General features: G+C 41.6%; 1 protein-coding gene across 2 annotated transcripts in view; it reads right to left on the bottom strand.

Annotated features, from left to right (window-relative positions):
• Positions 1-611: 611 nt before the first annotated feature.
• The window catches only part of LOC117402202 (lysocardiolipin acyltransferase 1-like), a 63,189-nt gene continuing 45,424 nt past the window's right edge, over positions 612-18,376 (bottom strand). For both annotated transcript variants that reach the window (XM_059024537.1, XM_034003117.3), the window contains exon 6: positions 612-3,873. In XM_059024537.1, the coding sequence (XP_058880520.1) occupies positions 3,362-3,873 (512 nt within the window). In that variant the 3' untranslated portion in view covers positions 612-3,361. The remainder of the gene's footprint in view (positions 3,874-18,376) is intronic.

Genomic DNA, 18,376 nt, shown 5'->3' with positions numbered 1-18,376 from the left:
TTATATAAAAAAAAAAAAACAGCAAATAGAGCTACACAGAGACAGCTTATTACAATGGACGGGCCAGGTATCAGTGGCGGTGGGCCAGGGGGGGTTTAGAATTCATTGTGTTTTTCAATATTCACTATCTAAAGAAGACGAACCAGAGGACAGCTCCTGGTGATAAGTATTGGAATATTGCCACGAGAAGTAGGTAGCAGACACCCAGCAAGGTTGCCTGCCAGGTATTCTTAAATTGAGCTTGAAAGTAAAAAAATAAAATAAAATGAATAAAAGCAGATTGACTCCGCTCTTGAAGAAATCTCAAGTGTGGAGAGGATTTTGATTTGTCGGTTTTATTTTAATTAATGTATTTGTTGAAGCCACTTTGACAGAACATTGTAAAAGTTATATGTACATCTTCCTTTATATTAATATTGATGATGCCAGCGCCTATCAGGTTTTGCAGCTCCAGTCTGGCAGAAGGGCGATTGGCAACTTTTGTATCCCAGAACTGGCACCTGTCTCCTAGGCTGTAAACTGGAATGGGTGCTTGAACTGGGACCTGGTTGTTGTTTAACTCGACGGCTGCCAAGAGACCGGCAAGGGCATATTTACACTTTAAACTGACGCAGCTTAAAACAATTACATTTAATCTCAGAGAGTGATTCAGCAGTGATTTACAGAAGGAGACAGTTTGCAACTTAATTAACATACACACAGACTGTACAGTACAAACAAGCATGTTTAAAACAGATTGATTCGGAGCTGGACCTCCACCCAGCAATTGTTTTTTCCCCCGAGGTTTTAAAATCTAATGCAAACAGGAGTATTCATAGCTCAAGGATGCCAATAATGTTACGATTTTCAGTTTTGATTTTATGAAGATAAAAGAAAAGCGTTTCAGAAACTTCATGCAATAAAAACTGTGACGGTGGACCACCATTTATTTGAACTGAAACAGTATGTCATGCGCAATAAACACCCACGAGGGTAGTTAGGAGAAGCGATATCTGAACCCCTGCTTATTATTATTACATTCTGCAGTGCATTTACATTGAATTTTTTACACAATTAGTTATTTTTTTTCTCCCACGGAATAATGCATACAGTATGAGCCGAGACTTTACTACAAACCTCAGATTCATTGATACCAGCACATCACTGTGAAGACACAAACATGTTTAACACGTCACAAATCAGAGAGCCGACCTGAACCACTGAAAATGAGTCAGCAAACACACAAGAACAACCCCAAACTGCGTGACTTGTCGCATTTTTGCGAATCTAAAACAGAGGCTGCTAAAAAAAATAAAATGCATTTTGTACTTTGCAAAAGCTCATGCTAACTATTTAAAATAATGGCTTTAAAAATTCACAGGAATTCCAAAGGAGCTGCTTGGTTTCCTACAACATTCCCTCTGACTTCATAATAACATCTGTGTGCATTGTTTTAATGTGTGTTACATATTTAATATGGTATAGGGTGCTGTATGACACATGTCGATACCCACTCCAGTGGCTTTGCCACATGTGGGCTTACTGGCCACCCTGACCTTGAGTGGGTGACAATCAGCTTGTATCTCACACAGCACCCTGTAATACACCTTATAATATTATAGTTAAATAAGAAAAAACAGTACAGCTACTTCTAATGTAACATCATTTCAATCTGATACAAATTCATTCAGATGGCTGTATCACATAAATATCAGGGTCTACTATATATTACATTAACATTGTAATACACAGTAAGCCTGGCTGTTGTGGGTCTCTTCACTTTTGCTCTCTTCCGATTCATTTCAGTTCCGATTATCTGTACCTTTACATGTTAGCGACACCTTTAGAAGGTTACAAAACACCGGAATATACAGCTACCCTTTATAAGGTGTACTGTACATTTCTACTTTTGATTGCAATGGGATTTTAAATTAAAATGTGATGGGATCAATTAGTACAAGCACTACCGCCCTACCCACCATTTCCTTTTAAACTTGGCATCCATCTATTGATCCACCTAACATATTTAAATACAGAAATGTTTAGATATAATGGCTGTTTTCACAGCCATGGTTAATGGGGGCACTTAAACGAGGCTGTACTTGCTCTGAAGAAAAATCACCTACTTAGTAGAAGACAGGTAAACTGGGCCATTTAAAGGAGAGAGAGGGCTGGTCAGATTCTAACTGATCTCGCTGCATTTTTCAACAACATTCAATTCAATTCTTTCTTGTTTAACCAGCATGAGATCCCATTAAGGTCTACAGCTCTGGAGGCAGGATGGCGGCAGTGTTTCTCAGAGGGAGTCTTACTGTGTGTGGAGGATGTAGAGTGAGGTTAGAGGACAGGACTGTGACACAGAGGGTTCCAGGGTGGTGGATGGAAGGTAGCCAGAGTCCTGAGAGCAGACCCTCCCCAACTGGCACTGTTCCCTGTGCAAGTACGCTACGGTTCCAGCTGCCCAATCGGACAGGAGGGCTGGTCTTTGTCATTGGCTACAGTTGCATTGTGTTTCAGCCCCACCTGATAGCCAGTGTGGGAAGGGGAATGAAGTGTGGTTGGCTAGTCAAGCTTGAAGTACTTTCTCTGCGCTAATAAGAGGCTGGGCATGGGGACGAAGGCAAAGGCGAGGTGGCGTAAACTTGGCTTGCTCCTTTCCAACATTTTTTTTTTTTGGGTTCACAAAAATACCATACTAAATCACTCACTTGTTAGAGCAATGTATTTGACTAGGTTTATGTTAATTATACAACACCAACTAGCCTCGCCACTTTGAGTTTATAAGTCATTTCTGACCAGCTGAGCTGATGACAAGCCATGGTTGAGTGGGGAGGAGAGATCAGGTAAGATTGCTGTCATTTTCTTTAGCTTGGATATCTCCACCCCGGAAGCAACTGGTCAGCTGCAGGCCAGAAGCAAAGAAGAAATCGAAAAGTACTAAAACCTCCACACCTGTTGCAGAATTAAACATTTCCACCCGGCTGCCTAATTTATGTTTAACAGCATGAGTGAAAGCAGAAATTTGAAAATGTATGCGTGCATGTGTGTGTATGTATGTAAGTATGGCTCTATTCCTTGTCTCCACAACACAAACCTACCACTGACACATTTAAAACCACTGGCACATTTTAAACAAAAAAAAAAACCAGAAAAAACATGACTGTAATAAACGAGCTCAGTCTGGGTCCTGCTAAACTCATGGATGATAGCACGGGCATTCCTATTTTCACTCCTCATTCTCCTCAGAGTGCCCGGTGTAATTCTAAGCGTGGTGGAGGAGTTGGCGATCAAGCAGCCGCCTCACTGCTCGCCTGCGGGTACCTCTGATTGAATTGCTGTTCCTGGGAGTGTCTGTTTGTTGTACGATTCCTCCTCCTCCTCCTCACTTGCACTTCTCTGTCTCGTTAGCTGCCGTTTCTCTGGTAGTCTTCCTCCGGCGATGGCAGGCCAGCTCCATCACCTCCAGACCCCCCACCACTCTCTCCTGAGCCAGAAAGAACACTGTGACGAGCAGCAGGTAGTAGCGCAGCAGGCTGGAGCAGTAGAGTGCCGCGAAGGAGAGCGCGATGAAGCCGGTCCAGTACACCAGCGAGGCCACCTTGATGAGCATCACCCGAAGCTCAGACTTGCAGGGCGGAATGCGGCTGCGGCCGGAGGTGTCGAAACAGTGCCCTCCGGTGTAGAAGTCCCTCAGGCGCTGCTCCTTCTCCTGCCAGCGCTCCTGGCACCAGTCCTGCAGCTCCGCCGTGCCCTCGGGCAGAGCCTTCACCGGGTAACGCTGCACGTGGAAGTGGATCTCGCGGGGGAAGTGCCCTGTCACCAGGTGGCGCTCTGTCTGGGGGATGTTCTGGGGGTAAGCCACTGTGATGTCGTGGACAGCGTCTAGGTTATCGCCTGCAGGGAGGAAACATAGATGTTAAACAAATGCGACCAGGGGTGCCATGCCCCTTGTGTTTGGAGTTGAAAATTTAAAAGGGGAAGTTTAATGGACTTGGATTGACCGTTTAAATTACAGCAGAACCTACTGTAAGGTTTTTTTATAAATTCTAAATATTTATATGTGCCCTTTTAAAAGGTAAATAACAGAGAATATTGAAACTCTGTGTTGTTTGTGTTTAAATGTGTTTGGAGTTCCAGCTAAGAACACTCTATTAGCAACACACAGCTTCCTCTGCTTTCTTCAGCTTTGACTATTTTTGCACCCTGATCAAAGAAATGTGAAGTCTGTAAGCTTTGACTTAAAAGTTTATTAAACTCTTAGACAAGGTTTGCATACAACTAGTTACAATCAGCAAGTTAAAAAAGTGCAGGAAAAGTACATTATCTAATGGGGCGTAGCAGTGGCGAATAAACATTCATAATGCTTACAAAACAGTGACTCATCTAACCTGCAATGCAAAGTATTGCCAACCACACTTAATATGATGTTCACATTTGTGTTCTCCCTCTGCACGGGATGCAAAGTTTATTGGGCGTTTTACTGAAACACGTTGCATCTTTGAAGTAAGTGTAAAGTCATTTTACAAAAATATGGAGATTTATACCGGGTTGCAACCCCCCCCCCCCCCCCCCCAAAGAAAGGGGAAAAAAAGACTGAGGATGTGATAAGCAAAGGGGGCTGGTAGTACTAGCAAGATCAAAAAAATAGGCTACGTTTTACTAAACATTTTAAAACTAATAAAATAAACAATTACCATAATGAAAATTATCGTAATATGTTGCTTAAAACATAACATATTCATAATAAAGTTGAGTTCTTACCTATAAGCAACAGAACGACAGTAACACGTAAAGTTTTGGACTCGCTGTATGTAGCTTGGTGTTGTTTACATTATTGTCAGCATATTTTAATGATTGGAAGCTGAAATTAAGTTTTTAAACACCCTTACGCCAATACAGTGCTATAGTACCATTTTAATAGTAAAGCTTTCACTGGCGGCTCTGACAAACCTCAATGCGATCCTTCACATATTCAAATCCATTGATACAAAGTCCCCCAGCTTTCTTGAAAAAATCAGTGTTTCCCTCGTTTTTCTTTTGTATTTTTTATGCTCTCATTAGTATCCAACCTAAATTCAGCGCCTGTCAGTTCTGCCAGATTCTACTCTACTTGCTGAAGTGGTTTTCACCCACTGCTAATTAAAAATAATAATAATAATAATAATTTCATTCTGAGGGCTACAATGAAACATACCATCTTTAAATTGGGACCTCAGCGAAGACTGTGTGTGTATGTCAGTACATTAATTGTTGTAGGTAGTCATTCATAGTTATTTAATAACTAACAGGCTGTAACTCCCAACTCCACAAACCAGCCAGCATTTTTGTAAATAGCAACACATGTAATGAACAATAAAATAAACATTTTATTTGTGTCATCGGTGTCAATTTCAGGCGGAGCTTCACGGTCGGCAAGGTGACACAGCTGTCATCCCGTCTGGTGCTGTCAGTGTCCGTTTCTCAGCACACAGTACAGTTAGTCGCTCAGTAACGAGGTGCAAACAGGTGACTGATTGATCTGTAGGAGCGCTTACTGAGGTGCCTTTATTGATTATTCAAACACTCCCTCGTCCCTATAAGGTCAGATAACAGAGGTCTTACTGTACAGACAGATCATGAACAGTGCAGATACCAGCCACCAATCCTTTATACTGGAGACCGATCCTGATGCAGCATAGTTGTGCCTCCTGGTACCCCACCAGGCCATTTCGCAAGCTCTACTGTAGCTTTCTCATTAGAAAGCAGAACACATGCAGCACTCTCTTCAGTACTGCGTTCCAGCAGGGGCACGCAGTAACAGACACAAATGACGCAATTGTTAGTCATCAAGCAACTGGAATGCAGAAGGACTGCTAGTAACTTATATTCTGCCGTCAGCCAGCTCACCACATACCACATTCTACTGAGTGTAACATTAATCAGGGATAACAATGCAGTCAAGCCTGAACCTGGATCCACATAAGCAATAAAGTATTCATTGTTATATAACCGCAATATGCCCGTCAAGTAACTTCTGTGTGAGTGCATGTCAGTGCTTGACTCAATTATTTGTCCTTATGAAATATAACAATGGTACCTTATTCAATGCAGTCACATATTCTGTCATAACTTATTTATCCTATGCCAAGTTGCAATCAGTGTTGCATAAAAGTTACGCATGTCTGTACTAGTAAATCACAGCATACTAGGACCGTAACTTGGTAGAAGATACAAGGTCCCTAACACACTTGCTGAAGTAATAATGTACTGTAAATTATGTAATGATGGAGAGACAAATGGACCTGCACATCTCCTTACATTCCCAGGTACGCTTTGACATCATGTGCTAAAGAATGTCCTAACCATGTGCCATCACAACTATATACACAGGAGCCTCCACAGTATCTCCATCAGCAGGGACAGGCATCCTGGGCAGACTGTAATAAACTATTTAGATGTGATGATGAGGGTTACAGAACAGCTTGTTTTTTTTTTTCGTGATTGAGATTGTAATAAATATATCACCTAATCCACTCCTGACTTGGCATTACCATCACAGCCTACTGAGGTTCTCTTCAATACTCAGCATGAACCGAGATGCCTCATTATTATCCTAATAAAAATGGTTGTATTTAAAGTAGAAATCCAGATGTGCTTGAATGATCCAGAATACCTCTAAAATAGTGGACATTTAATAAAACTGAAAGCTATGGTGTATTGTTTAATGAAAGGGGTGGGCAATGCTCTCTTGCTTGGCCCAACAGAGAGGACAGTGTGCATTTCTTTAACTTCTTGGGCTCAGACCATTACAAACCGGCTTGGCCAGTCCACTCTGGACCCAGCTGTGTTACTGGATCGCTTCTTTGAACTGGATCGCTTCTTTGAGCTGAATCAGTTATTGGTGGAGGATGGAAATATACTACAAGAAACTTGTAAGCCGGTTGACAAACAAAGTATTTTATCAATGTAATCATTAAGGTTTTTTTTGTTTGTTTGTTTGTTTTACTAGTTTCAGAGTATTGCTACAGATCAGGAGGAGTGGCAAACACTGTTGAAGCAGCAAAGGTCATTCAAAATGATCTAGACAGCATTCAGAATTGGACAGACACATGGCAAATGAAATTTAATAGAGAAAAGTGTAAAGTACTGCATGCAGGCAATAAAAATGTGCATTATAAATATCATATGGGAGATACTGAAATTGAAGAAGAAAAAAGACCTAGGAGTTTATGTTGACTCAGAAATGTCTTCATCTAGACAATGTGGGGAAGCTATAAAAAAGGCCAACAAGATGCTAGGATATATTGTGAGAAGTGTTGAATTTAAATCAAGGGAAATAATGTTAAAACTCTACAATGCATTAGTAAGACCTCACCTAGAATATTGTGTTCAGTTCTGGTCACCTTGTTACAAAAAGGATATTGCTGCTCTAGAAAGAGTGCAAAGAAGAGCAACCACAATTATCCCAGGTTTAAAAGGCATGTTGTATGCAGACAGGCTAAAAGAATTGAATCTATTCAGTCTTGAACAAAGAAGACTACGCGGCGATCTGATTCAAACATTCAAAATCCTAAAAGGTATTGACAATGTCAACCCAGGGGACTTCTTTGACCTGAAAAAAGAAACAAGGACCAGGGGTCACAAATGGAGATTAGATAAAGGGACATTCAGAACAGAAAATAGGAGGCACTTTTTTACATAGAGAATTGTGAGGGTCTGGAACCAACTCCCCAGTAATGTTGTTGAAGCTGACACCCTGGGATCCTTCAAGAAGCTGCTTGATGAGATTCTGGGATCAATAAGCTACTAACAACCAAACGAGCAAGATGGGCTGAATGGCCTCCTCTCGTTTGTAAACTTTCTTATGTTCTTATAATTGTGTGTTCTATACATAAGGATGTGCTGGGGGGGGGGGGGGGGGGGGGGTAATAAACATTGTGAGACTGCGATTGAAGAAGCAACTTACATTTCACAGTACGTTCACATATAGCACCAGATGTTCTCAATATTATCATTTTTTTTAAAAAGTGGTGACTAGTTGCCTATTCAACTATTTGTATCTCAATTATTCAAATTAGCAGTTGTTTGTCCCCTAGCTGCAGACCCTTTTGGATGTGAACTGCAGATAATTACATCCGAGTGATTGTCATTCACAATAATCAACCTAGCAGCACTCCCAGCAATGGAGTTTAAGAGGAAACAAACTGTAGCACTGAAAATATATCTTGACATGGGTGTAACCATACAGTAATGTCACAATACATATCATGATATGCAGGCTGCGGTACAATATGTATCACGACACATGTGATGATCCTGATGGGTTTTTGTAGGATCAAATGATCATTTAATGATGGACTGCTTTGATAAAGGACAAACATTAAATTACATTATGTATTCGTACCAACTGTAAAATACACTTCATTCAGGAACCGTTTGGTTATCTCAACACAAACGATACACGCCTCTGCTACTAAACGATATAGCATGTCAAGAACGAATCATGACTCGGATACACAATGAATCGTTACACATCTACATCTGGTGAACAGGAGTCTTTTAAAATCTCCTTGTGCCACTCTGCACAGAAAGCCGCTGTGAATTATGTTTTATGAATGGCAGGTTAGTCAGATACAGTTGTATGTAAGTGCTGCAGCTCACATACAAAGGATTCAGTAGCAAGCAATTACATCATGAGGTGGTGGTATTATTCACCCAGATCCACACCTGCTATAAATAGAGTGGTGAGGAGGGGGGAAGGAGGAGTGTAGGAGACTGTGAATCAGATTTATTAAAGCCTACACATGCCTACCCTAGAAGATTATTCAGGAGTCAAGAAGCTGAACAGCAATACTTGAGATACTTGTGTGTGTGCGTGTCTGCGTGCGTCTGTGTGTGCATGCATGTGTGTGTGTGCGTGTACGTGCGTCTGTGTGTGCATGCATGTGTGTGCGTGTCTGCGTGTGCGTGCGTTTTGGGTGAGGGAGGGGGGTTATGAGTGCAGGAATACATGGAATGTATGAAGACAGGCTAAAAGAATTGAATCTAATCAGCCTTGAACAAAGAAGACTACGCGGTGATCTGATTCAAGCATTCAAAATCCTAAAAGGTATTGACAATGTCGACCCAGGGGACTTTTTCGACCTAAAAAAAGAAACAAAGACCAGGGGTCACAAATGAAGATTAGATAAATGGACATTCAGAACAGAAAATAGGAGCCACTGAATTGTGAGGGTCTGGAACCAACTTCCCAGAAATGTTGTTGAAGCTGACACCCTGGGATCCTTCAAGAAGCTGCTTGATGAGATTCTGGGATCAATGAGCTACTAACAACCAAACGAGCAAGATGGGCCGAATGGCCTCCTCTCGTTTGTAAATTTTCTTATGTTCTTATGATCAGTTGGTCCACTGATGTTGTTTTCTTACAGTATCAATATCCAGCCTCCCTGACTTCTGTTTCTACCCCTGCAGTCTTGGATATCAAAGCACCTGTCAACCAAACATTTACAATCAGCTTTATAACCTGCTCTACTACCGTGACAGATACTGACTTGATACTGAAAGTGAGACGCAGCCATTATATTACACAGAATACTTGTCAGTGATGCTAAAATTCAATCAGCCATATGAGGGACTCACACTTACACAAAGTGTGTGTGTGACAGATGGCAGGTATTTCTACATTCATCCCGAAACCAGGGTGTTATACATATCTTTACTCTAAGAAGTGCAGAGCTCAGGACTTAGAAGTCCATCCAAAAACAGGTTTTGGAGGTTTTCAATTCAATAAGTAATTAATACCTGAATAGGGGTGCAATTGGTTCAATTACAGGGATGGAAATAAGACTCATGTGGCATAGCAGTTTTATCCATTCCTGTTTAATAAGACACACCTGAGGAATGGGTGAAACTGCTATGCAACAGCAGTCTTATTTCCATCCTTGAATTAGATAATTAAAGGGAATTACATCAGGTCTAGCTATAAGCAATGCTGTAGCTCTCAGAGCAGCCTGGCAGTGAGGTGAGGAGAGGGTTAATATGTCTCGAAATCAAGTAGCCGTTCTCCTACATTGCTTCAGTCCATGTGACGCAGAAAGCAGGATCCAATCCCCCAGAGAAACGAATACATCACCTCAAATGAAATCAGCCTTTCTCACCTAACAAAGACTCTGTGAGTCATCACCTCATATCTATTTCCGACGGCTCGTATTGAGCAGTTTAAAAATGGCCCCTCTGCTCCAGCCGTCAGCAGACAGGGCCTTGTCGAGTGAGCGAGTGAGCAGCAGCTTCTTAACAGAGCACTGGGAGGGATGGAGGGAAGGAAGGAGTAATCCTGCTTTGATTCAGAACATTGAAACCTGCAGCACGGCAGCCGCTTGACTAATCAGATAGATGGCAAACAGATTGACTCAGACTGAGGGGGAGGAAGAGAGAGGAGAGGGAAGGAGGGAGAGAGAACAAGGGGGAGAGGGGAATATGGATGGGGACAGGGAAAGAGAGGATGAGAAGGGAATGAATGGTAACATTTTAGGAGATATTGAAGAAAGAAGGGGAGAAAGAAACAAGAGAAGAGGGGGAGGAGGAACAAGGAGGACAGAGAGGTGTATACATATCGTGGAAAAGAGAGGCTGCAGAGTGTTCATTTGCATAGCTCAACACTTGACAGAATGAATAAATGAATTGAGTTATTTTCAGTGTTTTTTTTCGATGAATCCCTTCCAAGGTCTTTGTTTTTTACTCAAATAAAATAAATGAAACTTTCCCTGTCGTTGGGTTTTTATTACAGTCAATTCTGGTTAAACTGAACTGATTAGACACATTTCATGATACAACTCATTTTCTACATACTCCTATACAAATTTAGCAGTTGCTTATTGAAAATGAATTCTTATTATACAAATTCACTTAACAATAATATAATAAAACTAATTGTAAATGTAGTTCCTTGCATCCAGATTAGCGCCTCTGTTCCGTATTTTTGGGCTGTTTTGGGACTACTGATTCACGCATCCATGCCATTTCAAACATGCACTATCCTTGCGGACAGAAACGTAGGTGCTGAAAGCGGTGGATGATACACCACCACACACAGAAAAGGAAGATGTTACTGCACCTTTTCCCCACAAACACTTTGTCAGCCAATTTGAAAAACTGTGAAATAATAATACGGTTCTATGAACAGCAAACTGAATGCAAGTCGTCAGATTTGTTCAATACCCTGATGTTGAGGACGCCTTGCTTTGTGATTTAAAAATGCCAGTGAGCATAATGGGACATGCAGGCTTCAAGTGGTTCATTTGTAATGTATACTTTTAAAAATGTCACTTACAACTGTATTTTCAATAAAATGCAGTGCTTTTAAATGTATAATACTTTTCATTGCTCAGTAATTGAAATTTGATTTCAGTGTTGATGACAGTATGGATTTGTCTTAGACTACTTATAATATGAATTAGACTCCTTATAATATGAATTACTGATAATACCATTTATTTTTTGCTGGTCCCATGAAATTCATATTAACGAGAATTGTATATAGGGAGATAGATGGGGGAGATAGATGGGGGAGATAGAGGGAGGAGAGGGAGGGAAGAAATAAGAGACAGAGGGACAGGTTATTGTAATCACTTCACTGAAGCCTCTTACCCCATCTGGGATTAGTGTATAAAAAGTACTTTCAGACATGAGGAGAAAGAATTAGCTTGCCTACAATCAAGCTGTGACATGTACATGAGAGGGGGAGAGGGAAATAAATGGGAGAGGTGAATGAAGGGGAGAAGAGTGAGCTTTGACACATTACACAACCGAGCAACAATGAAACAAGTACAGTAACAGAATGGAAATCGGTTCCTCAGCCCAGCAGACTCAAGGGGTTGAACTGATCAGTCTGCTGCTGGACCTGTTAGGAGCTATAACACACTTCGCTATACTTCTGCAAGGGCTACAGAAAACATGACGGTTATACCCTATCCAAAGATTTGACTGTTTTGTTTATGATGACACCGCATCACAAGGGATGAAGGAAATGGCATTTCAATGTGTTGATCTGACTTCAGCTGTTCAAAAATCAGAGATATGATGCGTGGGGTCGCCGACAATAGCACTGTTGCTACAGTAGTGGCTTGGCGTCTCAGCATATTTAATTTTAAGACGAGGCGAGGACTGGATGAGAACCACAAACCTCGCAATCAAAAAATGAATGCCTTACCATTCAGCTTATGAGCAAGCTCTGTAGATGAGGTAAGTACATGTCTTATGCTGATGTCAGTATTATTAACTCACCAGCCGCTAGGAGGATATCCATAACACTAAAATTCAAATCGGCATCACTACTGCAAGCTCTGCAAAAAAGGTTCTCTCCTTTGCCCAGGACAGCTGGACAGAGGAAAGTTGCTGTTGCTCCTGAATAACAATACATGTCCACATTGTGCCCGGCTGGGGATGCCAGTATCTCCAAGTGCTGTGCCTTTATCAAACCGGTCTTAAGATTTCCAGGCATTTGACTGTTTGAAGCATCTTAGTGGTTGAAGGTCTAGGATGTGCCGCAGACACCCGGACACTAAACACAAGCATTTCTGTTTGGAACTCATCCCAAGAAGACAGAACACTTGCATTATCTGCAGAGTATGTTTCTCCTGTTTCAACAACAATAGGCTCACATTTCTATAGCACCTTGTGACAGGGTGAAGGAAGATAGAGGGTGGAAAAACTGGCCTCCTGACAGACGTGACCAGTAGGTTTTTCTCCCCTCTACCATTGGAAGAAGACTGGAGTCACTGTGGGGATAAGTTAAGTCTGGGGCCGAAAAAGGCTGTAACAATTGTAATAACTCAATTTGCTGACATTTTCCATCCAAACTAGGTAGCACAAATTTCATACAGCATGCCATAATCACAAAGCCAGAGGTGACGGTGAGAGAAAGAGCGAACCGGGTACCAGAGAGAAGGAGGATGACTGTCTGTGCCGAGGCAGAAGCAATGTTAGAACTTGGAGTGATTGAGCCGTCAAGGAGCGAATGGTGCAGTCCGGTAGTGTTGGTCACTTTTTAGGACAGAACCAAATCCCTTTTGTGTCGACTTTTGTGACGAGAAAAGTGCACTCCCACTCCAAGTTCCGACGCATACCCCATGTTGCGGGTAGATAACCTGTTAGATCAGCTGGGCTGGGCTCGGTATCCACCCTCGATCCTACCCTAGGTTCATGTGAGAAAACAGCCTTCTCCACGCCTCAAGGGATTTTCCAGTTTCACACTATGCCATTTGGTTTGCATGGGACATTCCAACGCCTCATGGACAAACTACTACAGCCTCACAGGGGGTATGCGTCAGCATACATAGATGACGTAGTCATCTATAGTTCATCACGGGCAGAACACCTGCAGAGACTGGCAGTGGTCATGAGGTTCATTAGGAGGGCGGCGCTAACAGCAAAATATTTGGGTCCTGTTGCTATTCGATGCGTCAGTACCCAAAACAATGCACCAGATGAGGTCAGTGTTGGGACTAGCCAGTTATTATAGATGGTTCATTCCAGACTTCACCTCTATAGCAGTTCCCCTCATCACTGATCTAACCAAGAATAATGCCCCAGAAAAAGTAAAGTAGACCACCGACTGCCATGGGGCCTTTGATGGGTAAAAAAAATGTGTGAGCCAATCCCCTGCAATAAGTCCTGTGTTTTCTGAGCCTTTCATCTCACTTAGGGCAGCAGTGTGGAGTAGTGGTTAGGGCTCTGGACTCTTGAGCGGAGGGTTGGGGGTTCAATCCCAGGATGGGGGACACTTTACCTAGATTGCTCCAGTAAAAACCCAACTGTATAAATGGGTAATTGTATAAAGAAAAAAAAAATAATGTGATATCTGTATAATGTGGTGACAGGGTGAAAGAAGATGGAGGGTGGAGGCACTGACTAATAGACATGACCTCAACAAGATGGCGCAGACAGTATGTACAGTCTGGTTTTGGCGGCCATCTTGGGGGGGGGGGCGGCTATATAGGCGTACTGAATTTCCTGCTAGTTAAGACTGAGGTTTCCGCAATTGGCTGCAGCAGATTAACGGGGCGGGGCTTGGTACATACAAGGGGAATGTGTAGCTGAGTCACTAGGTTGAGCTGGAGAGGTTTTGGTACAAGAGTGAACGCTACCAAGACAAAACAACAACAAACAAAGCAACAACAACAAAGCACGGTTTTGCAATTGCTGCTTGCTTTTCCCAAGAGGACTATCACTGCCAAGGACACAGGAAGCAAGGGGGTTCAGCGTGAGGCCAAGGAGCACTACCTGTACTGGAACAGCACAGAGAAGACAGCAAGAGACACTGGGGATTATACAAATACTTGTGGGCAAGGGGGCAAATGTGATTGTTTGTGAGCACTGAATTATTGTAAATACAACCGTGTCACCAAGTAAACATTTGTGTTGCACTAAAAACCTGGTTTCAGACTCCTGTCATTATACACCCTTCACCCCACCACACACCTCTATAGTTCAAAACTACCACTGTAATAAGTCAAACAGGAAGTCACAGGGCTGTCTCTTAGTGTTTTAAAGAGTGCTGTCTAGCGTGTTCTTTGAGGCTAAGGACAGTGACGTGGAAGTATAAACATAAATTAAGAAAACATTGAAAAAACAGGCAATATGACCTTCAGAATTTCAATTGAGAACTTTACGATAACTGTGTACAGATCTACTGCTCTCCTTTCATCCGCTTTCATCTGTTGCTTTCATCTGTTCTTGACTGCATTTGCTAGAAGTGCAGATATCACTGTAACTCAATTTCGTTTGTTTTTTTCTCCATTTCAGAGTCAGGGTTTATGTTACCAGTTAGGAATTGTGTATTAAGAATTCTGTTTACGTCTTTGTTCATGAGACGACACTCTTAAAGAGCTTTTAATTGCTACTAATAGGATATAATGGGGGTGCGACTAAAAATATCCCTTTGAAGTAGGAGAAAAATAACCCACACAGCATGCTACAAGAGTGGCAGTACAGATTGAAGGGGCACAGACAGGGACTGCATCAGCGTATTATAGTACTGGAACATCCCTTATTTCAGTATACCACACTATATTTGCACAGTAACTGCAGTTTTACCCATGCTTTTCCTGTGATTATGCAATGCATTTACCATGTTGTACAATGGTTTGACATATTTTTTTAAATATGCATTACCATACCTTACAGTGATTACCTATGCTTTACCATGGTTTCATTGTGCTTTATTACACTTTGCTAGGCTTTTACCATTGAAAACTTTAATAAGGGAGAGCGCTGCACCAGAATAGTGAGACTGGCCATGGAGAGATGACTGCAATTGAACTCACGATTAGCATTCAGTAGCCTACAGTGATTTACTGTGCTGTGCTATAAATCATACCTTTTACTATAATAAAATAACAAGTCACTTAGTAAAGGTCCAGGCTAGGGATGTTATATTCAGTTTAATCTCCTACATTTTAAAACATTAAACATCTTTTAAAAAAATGTCTAAACTTTAACATATCAGGAACTTTTGTGTTGCTACTTTATGATGTACTACAACATATGAGGACAAGACTACTTGTGTACAATATGTATCTGTTATTGGAAAAACCTAATAAGTATTGAATAAATAACCTCCCACTGTGTAAACATTACAGATGACGTTGATGTACTTCACATCGTTAAATGTTTAGGAACAACACTTGGAAAGCTCCAGGTTATTAACATTCCTAGTCTGTGTTGCTGCACGGTACTCTTTATGATCACAAGGTTCTGTGTAATATATTGTTGTATCAAGTATTGTTGTATCAAGTACCAGTAGCGGCTGGTGAATTTTAAAATAGATGGGGCGATAATCTAAAAACTAAAAATATATATTTTAAGAAGGAACAGTTTTGGCAGAGTATGTTTTCAAGGTTACACGCATACAGTGACTACTGATTGAGAAAAAAAAAAAGTCACGAAATAAACTTCTCTTTCACACTAATATGCACATTATATATGACAATTAACAGTATACAATCAGGGGCTTTAATAGAGCACAATTTGTAACTGTATGTGTACGGGCATCATCTTACTGTATTTCTTAAGTCAAACTGTACTCACCTACTTATACAGGGACTTTGCTTGGCGATCCTTGAGGGCAGCAAATTTCTCAATGGTTCGCTTGTTGAATTCCGGTATCTCCTTGATCAGCAATTTCTCAATTGACAGCATGGCCAAAGCGTTGAGTCGATCCTGCGACATTGTGTTGCTTAAGAATGTTTTAATTCTCTTCAGCGTTTAGAAACATCTTTCGGATTCTGCAGTTGTCACTGGTGTTGTAATAAGTATACGCAACAATGTCACAGTCTCAGAAAATGTGTCCTGCAGGTTGTTTTCAGTAAATAAACTGAAGAGTGCCACATCCCCACTAGCCGAACGAAATTCTGGTTTCTCATAAATGTCAGAAAGTTCTGTTTGCAGCTTTCCTCTGTCCAGCATTGAATATGCCTGTACCATGTCGGCCAATGCTTCCACTGGAAAGCATTTACTGTGCCTTTCAAATAATTCACTTTGCAGCAACGTGCCACTCAGAAGATGTTTCATGAAAGCAAAACGTTCCCTGGCATTGACGATTATTACACTTCAAGCTATTTTCTCGTTTCCAGACATTTTTTTTGCTCGTTATCCGTCAACAACCACTGCCTTCTCAGATTGGATACTTGGTTTCCTAGGTAACGGCTGATATACCCATGAAACCTTGCGCTTGGGCGAGAGATGACACACCCCCATTAGGCACCGAACACGTGAGCATTGTCGTTCAATACAGAGCTCAGAAACCAGCAGCAGCAGTGATCCTGTAACGATACTACATAAAGTAGGTAACGATACGGTAACCTCTGCTGCTGTCCGTGGTCAGGACAAAATAATAAATTACTTAAAGCATTATTTATTGAATTAAAACTGGTGGGGCGATGTCCCAACGCCCTCTATATACAAGCTGTGCCTATCAAATACTGAATTTTAATTTTTTACTACAGTTTAGTTCAAATGAAGGAATTAAAGTTGACATTGCTTTAAATGGTAAAGTAACTGAAATTCCTTCAGCTGAACACCTACACTGGTGAGTCTGTAAAAATACTGGGGAAAATGTCAGTTGAAGTTCAATATGGAGATCAGACCGCACAGCTACCTCTGATCATTGTTAAAGGGAATCTCCTCGCTCTACTCGGTAGAAACTGGCTGAAAGGCTGGACTGGAACAAAATAAACAAAGTGCATGGCAATCATAGTTTGCAGCTGCTGTTAGAAAAGTATGCTAGAGTCTTTAAAGAAGGTCTAGGGGAAATCAAAGATATTAAAGCAGAATTTGCAGTGAAGGCTGAAGCCATTCCAAGATTTCACAAACCACGTTCAGTCCCCTACTCACTGAGACAGAAGACTGAACACCTTGAAAAGTTCCAGATTACTGAAAAAATGGACTATGCAGATTTGGCAGCTCCTATTGTCCCTGTAGTTAAAGAAGACGGATCCATCAGAATATGTGGGGACTACAAAATTACCATTAATCCCTTCTTGGAAGTGCATCAGTATCCGTTACCAAGGATTGAAGATCTGTTTGCAGCTCTGAATGGAGGCGATTTGTTCACAAAGCTGGACCTCTCCCAGGCATTTTTGCAAATGCAGCATAATGCAGATTCTAGAAGATACACCACCATTAGCACACACTGTGGGTTGTACCAATACAAAAGACTGCCTTTTGGAATTGCATCATCACCAGCTTTGTTTCAGCAGACCACGGACAAAATCTTGCAGGGCCTTCTAGGTGTAATCTGTTTCCAAGACGACATGCTCATCACTGGAAAAGACCTCACAAGCCATCTAGGAGAACCTGAGCAGAGTTCTAGGGCGACTAAAACAGTATGACATTCGCTGCAAGAAATCAAAATGGTCGTTCTTGAATCCCTCAATGGAATATCTAGGACACGTGATTGACAAAACTGGACTCTCAACATCACCCAGTAAGGTGGAAGCAGTAGTCAAAGCACCACAGCCTAGAAATGTAAGAGCTTCGTTCATTTTTGGGACTTGTGAATTACTACGGCAAGTATATTTCAAGATTGTCCACCCTGGCAGCGCCACTGAACAGCCTGTCCGGAGAGTTTCAAGAAACTCCAGCAAGAGCTCACTTCTGCTAAAGTCCTGGCACATTTTAATGAGAAACTGCCTGTTAGCCTGGCATGTGACGCATCCGGATATGGCATTGGAGCTGTCATCTCACACATATTTCCTGATGGCAGCAAAAGGCCCATCGCCTATGCATTGCGCACATTGTCCAGAGCAGAATTACGCTCAAACAGTAAAGGAAGCTCCTTGACTTATATATGGAGTTAAAACGTTTCACCAGTATCTGTATGGGCGAAAATTTATACTGATAACTGACCACAAGCCGCTGA

Source organism: Acipenser ruthenus, chromosome 5 (genome assembly GCF_902713425.1).
Source record: "Acipenser ruthenus chromosome 5, fAciRut3.2 maternal haplotype, whole genome shotgun sequence".
Lineage (NCBI taxonomy): Eukaryota > Metazoa > Chordata > Actinopteri > Acipenseriformes > Acipenseridae > Acipenser > Acipenser ruthenus.
This window is presented reverse-complemented; position numbering and strand designations above follow the sequence as displayed.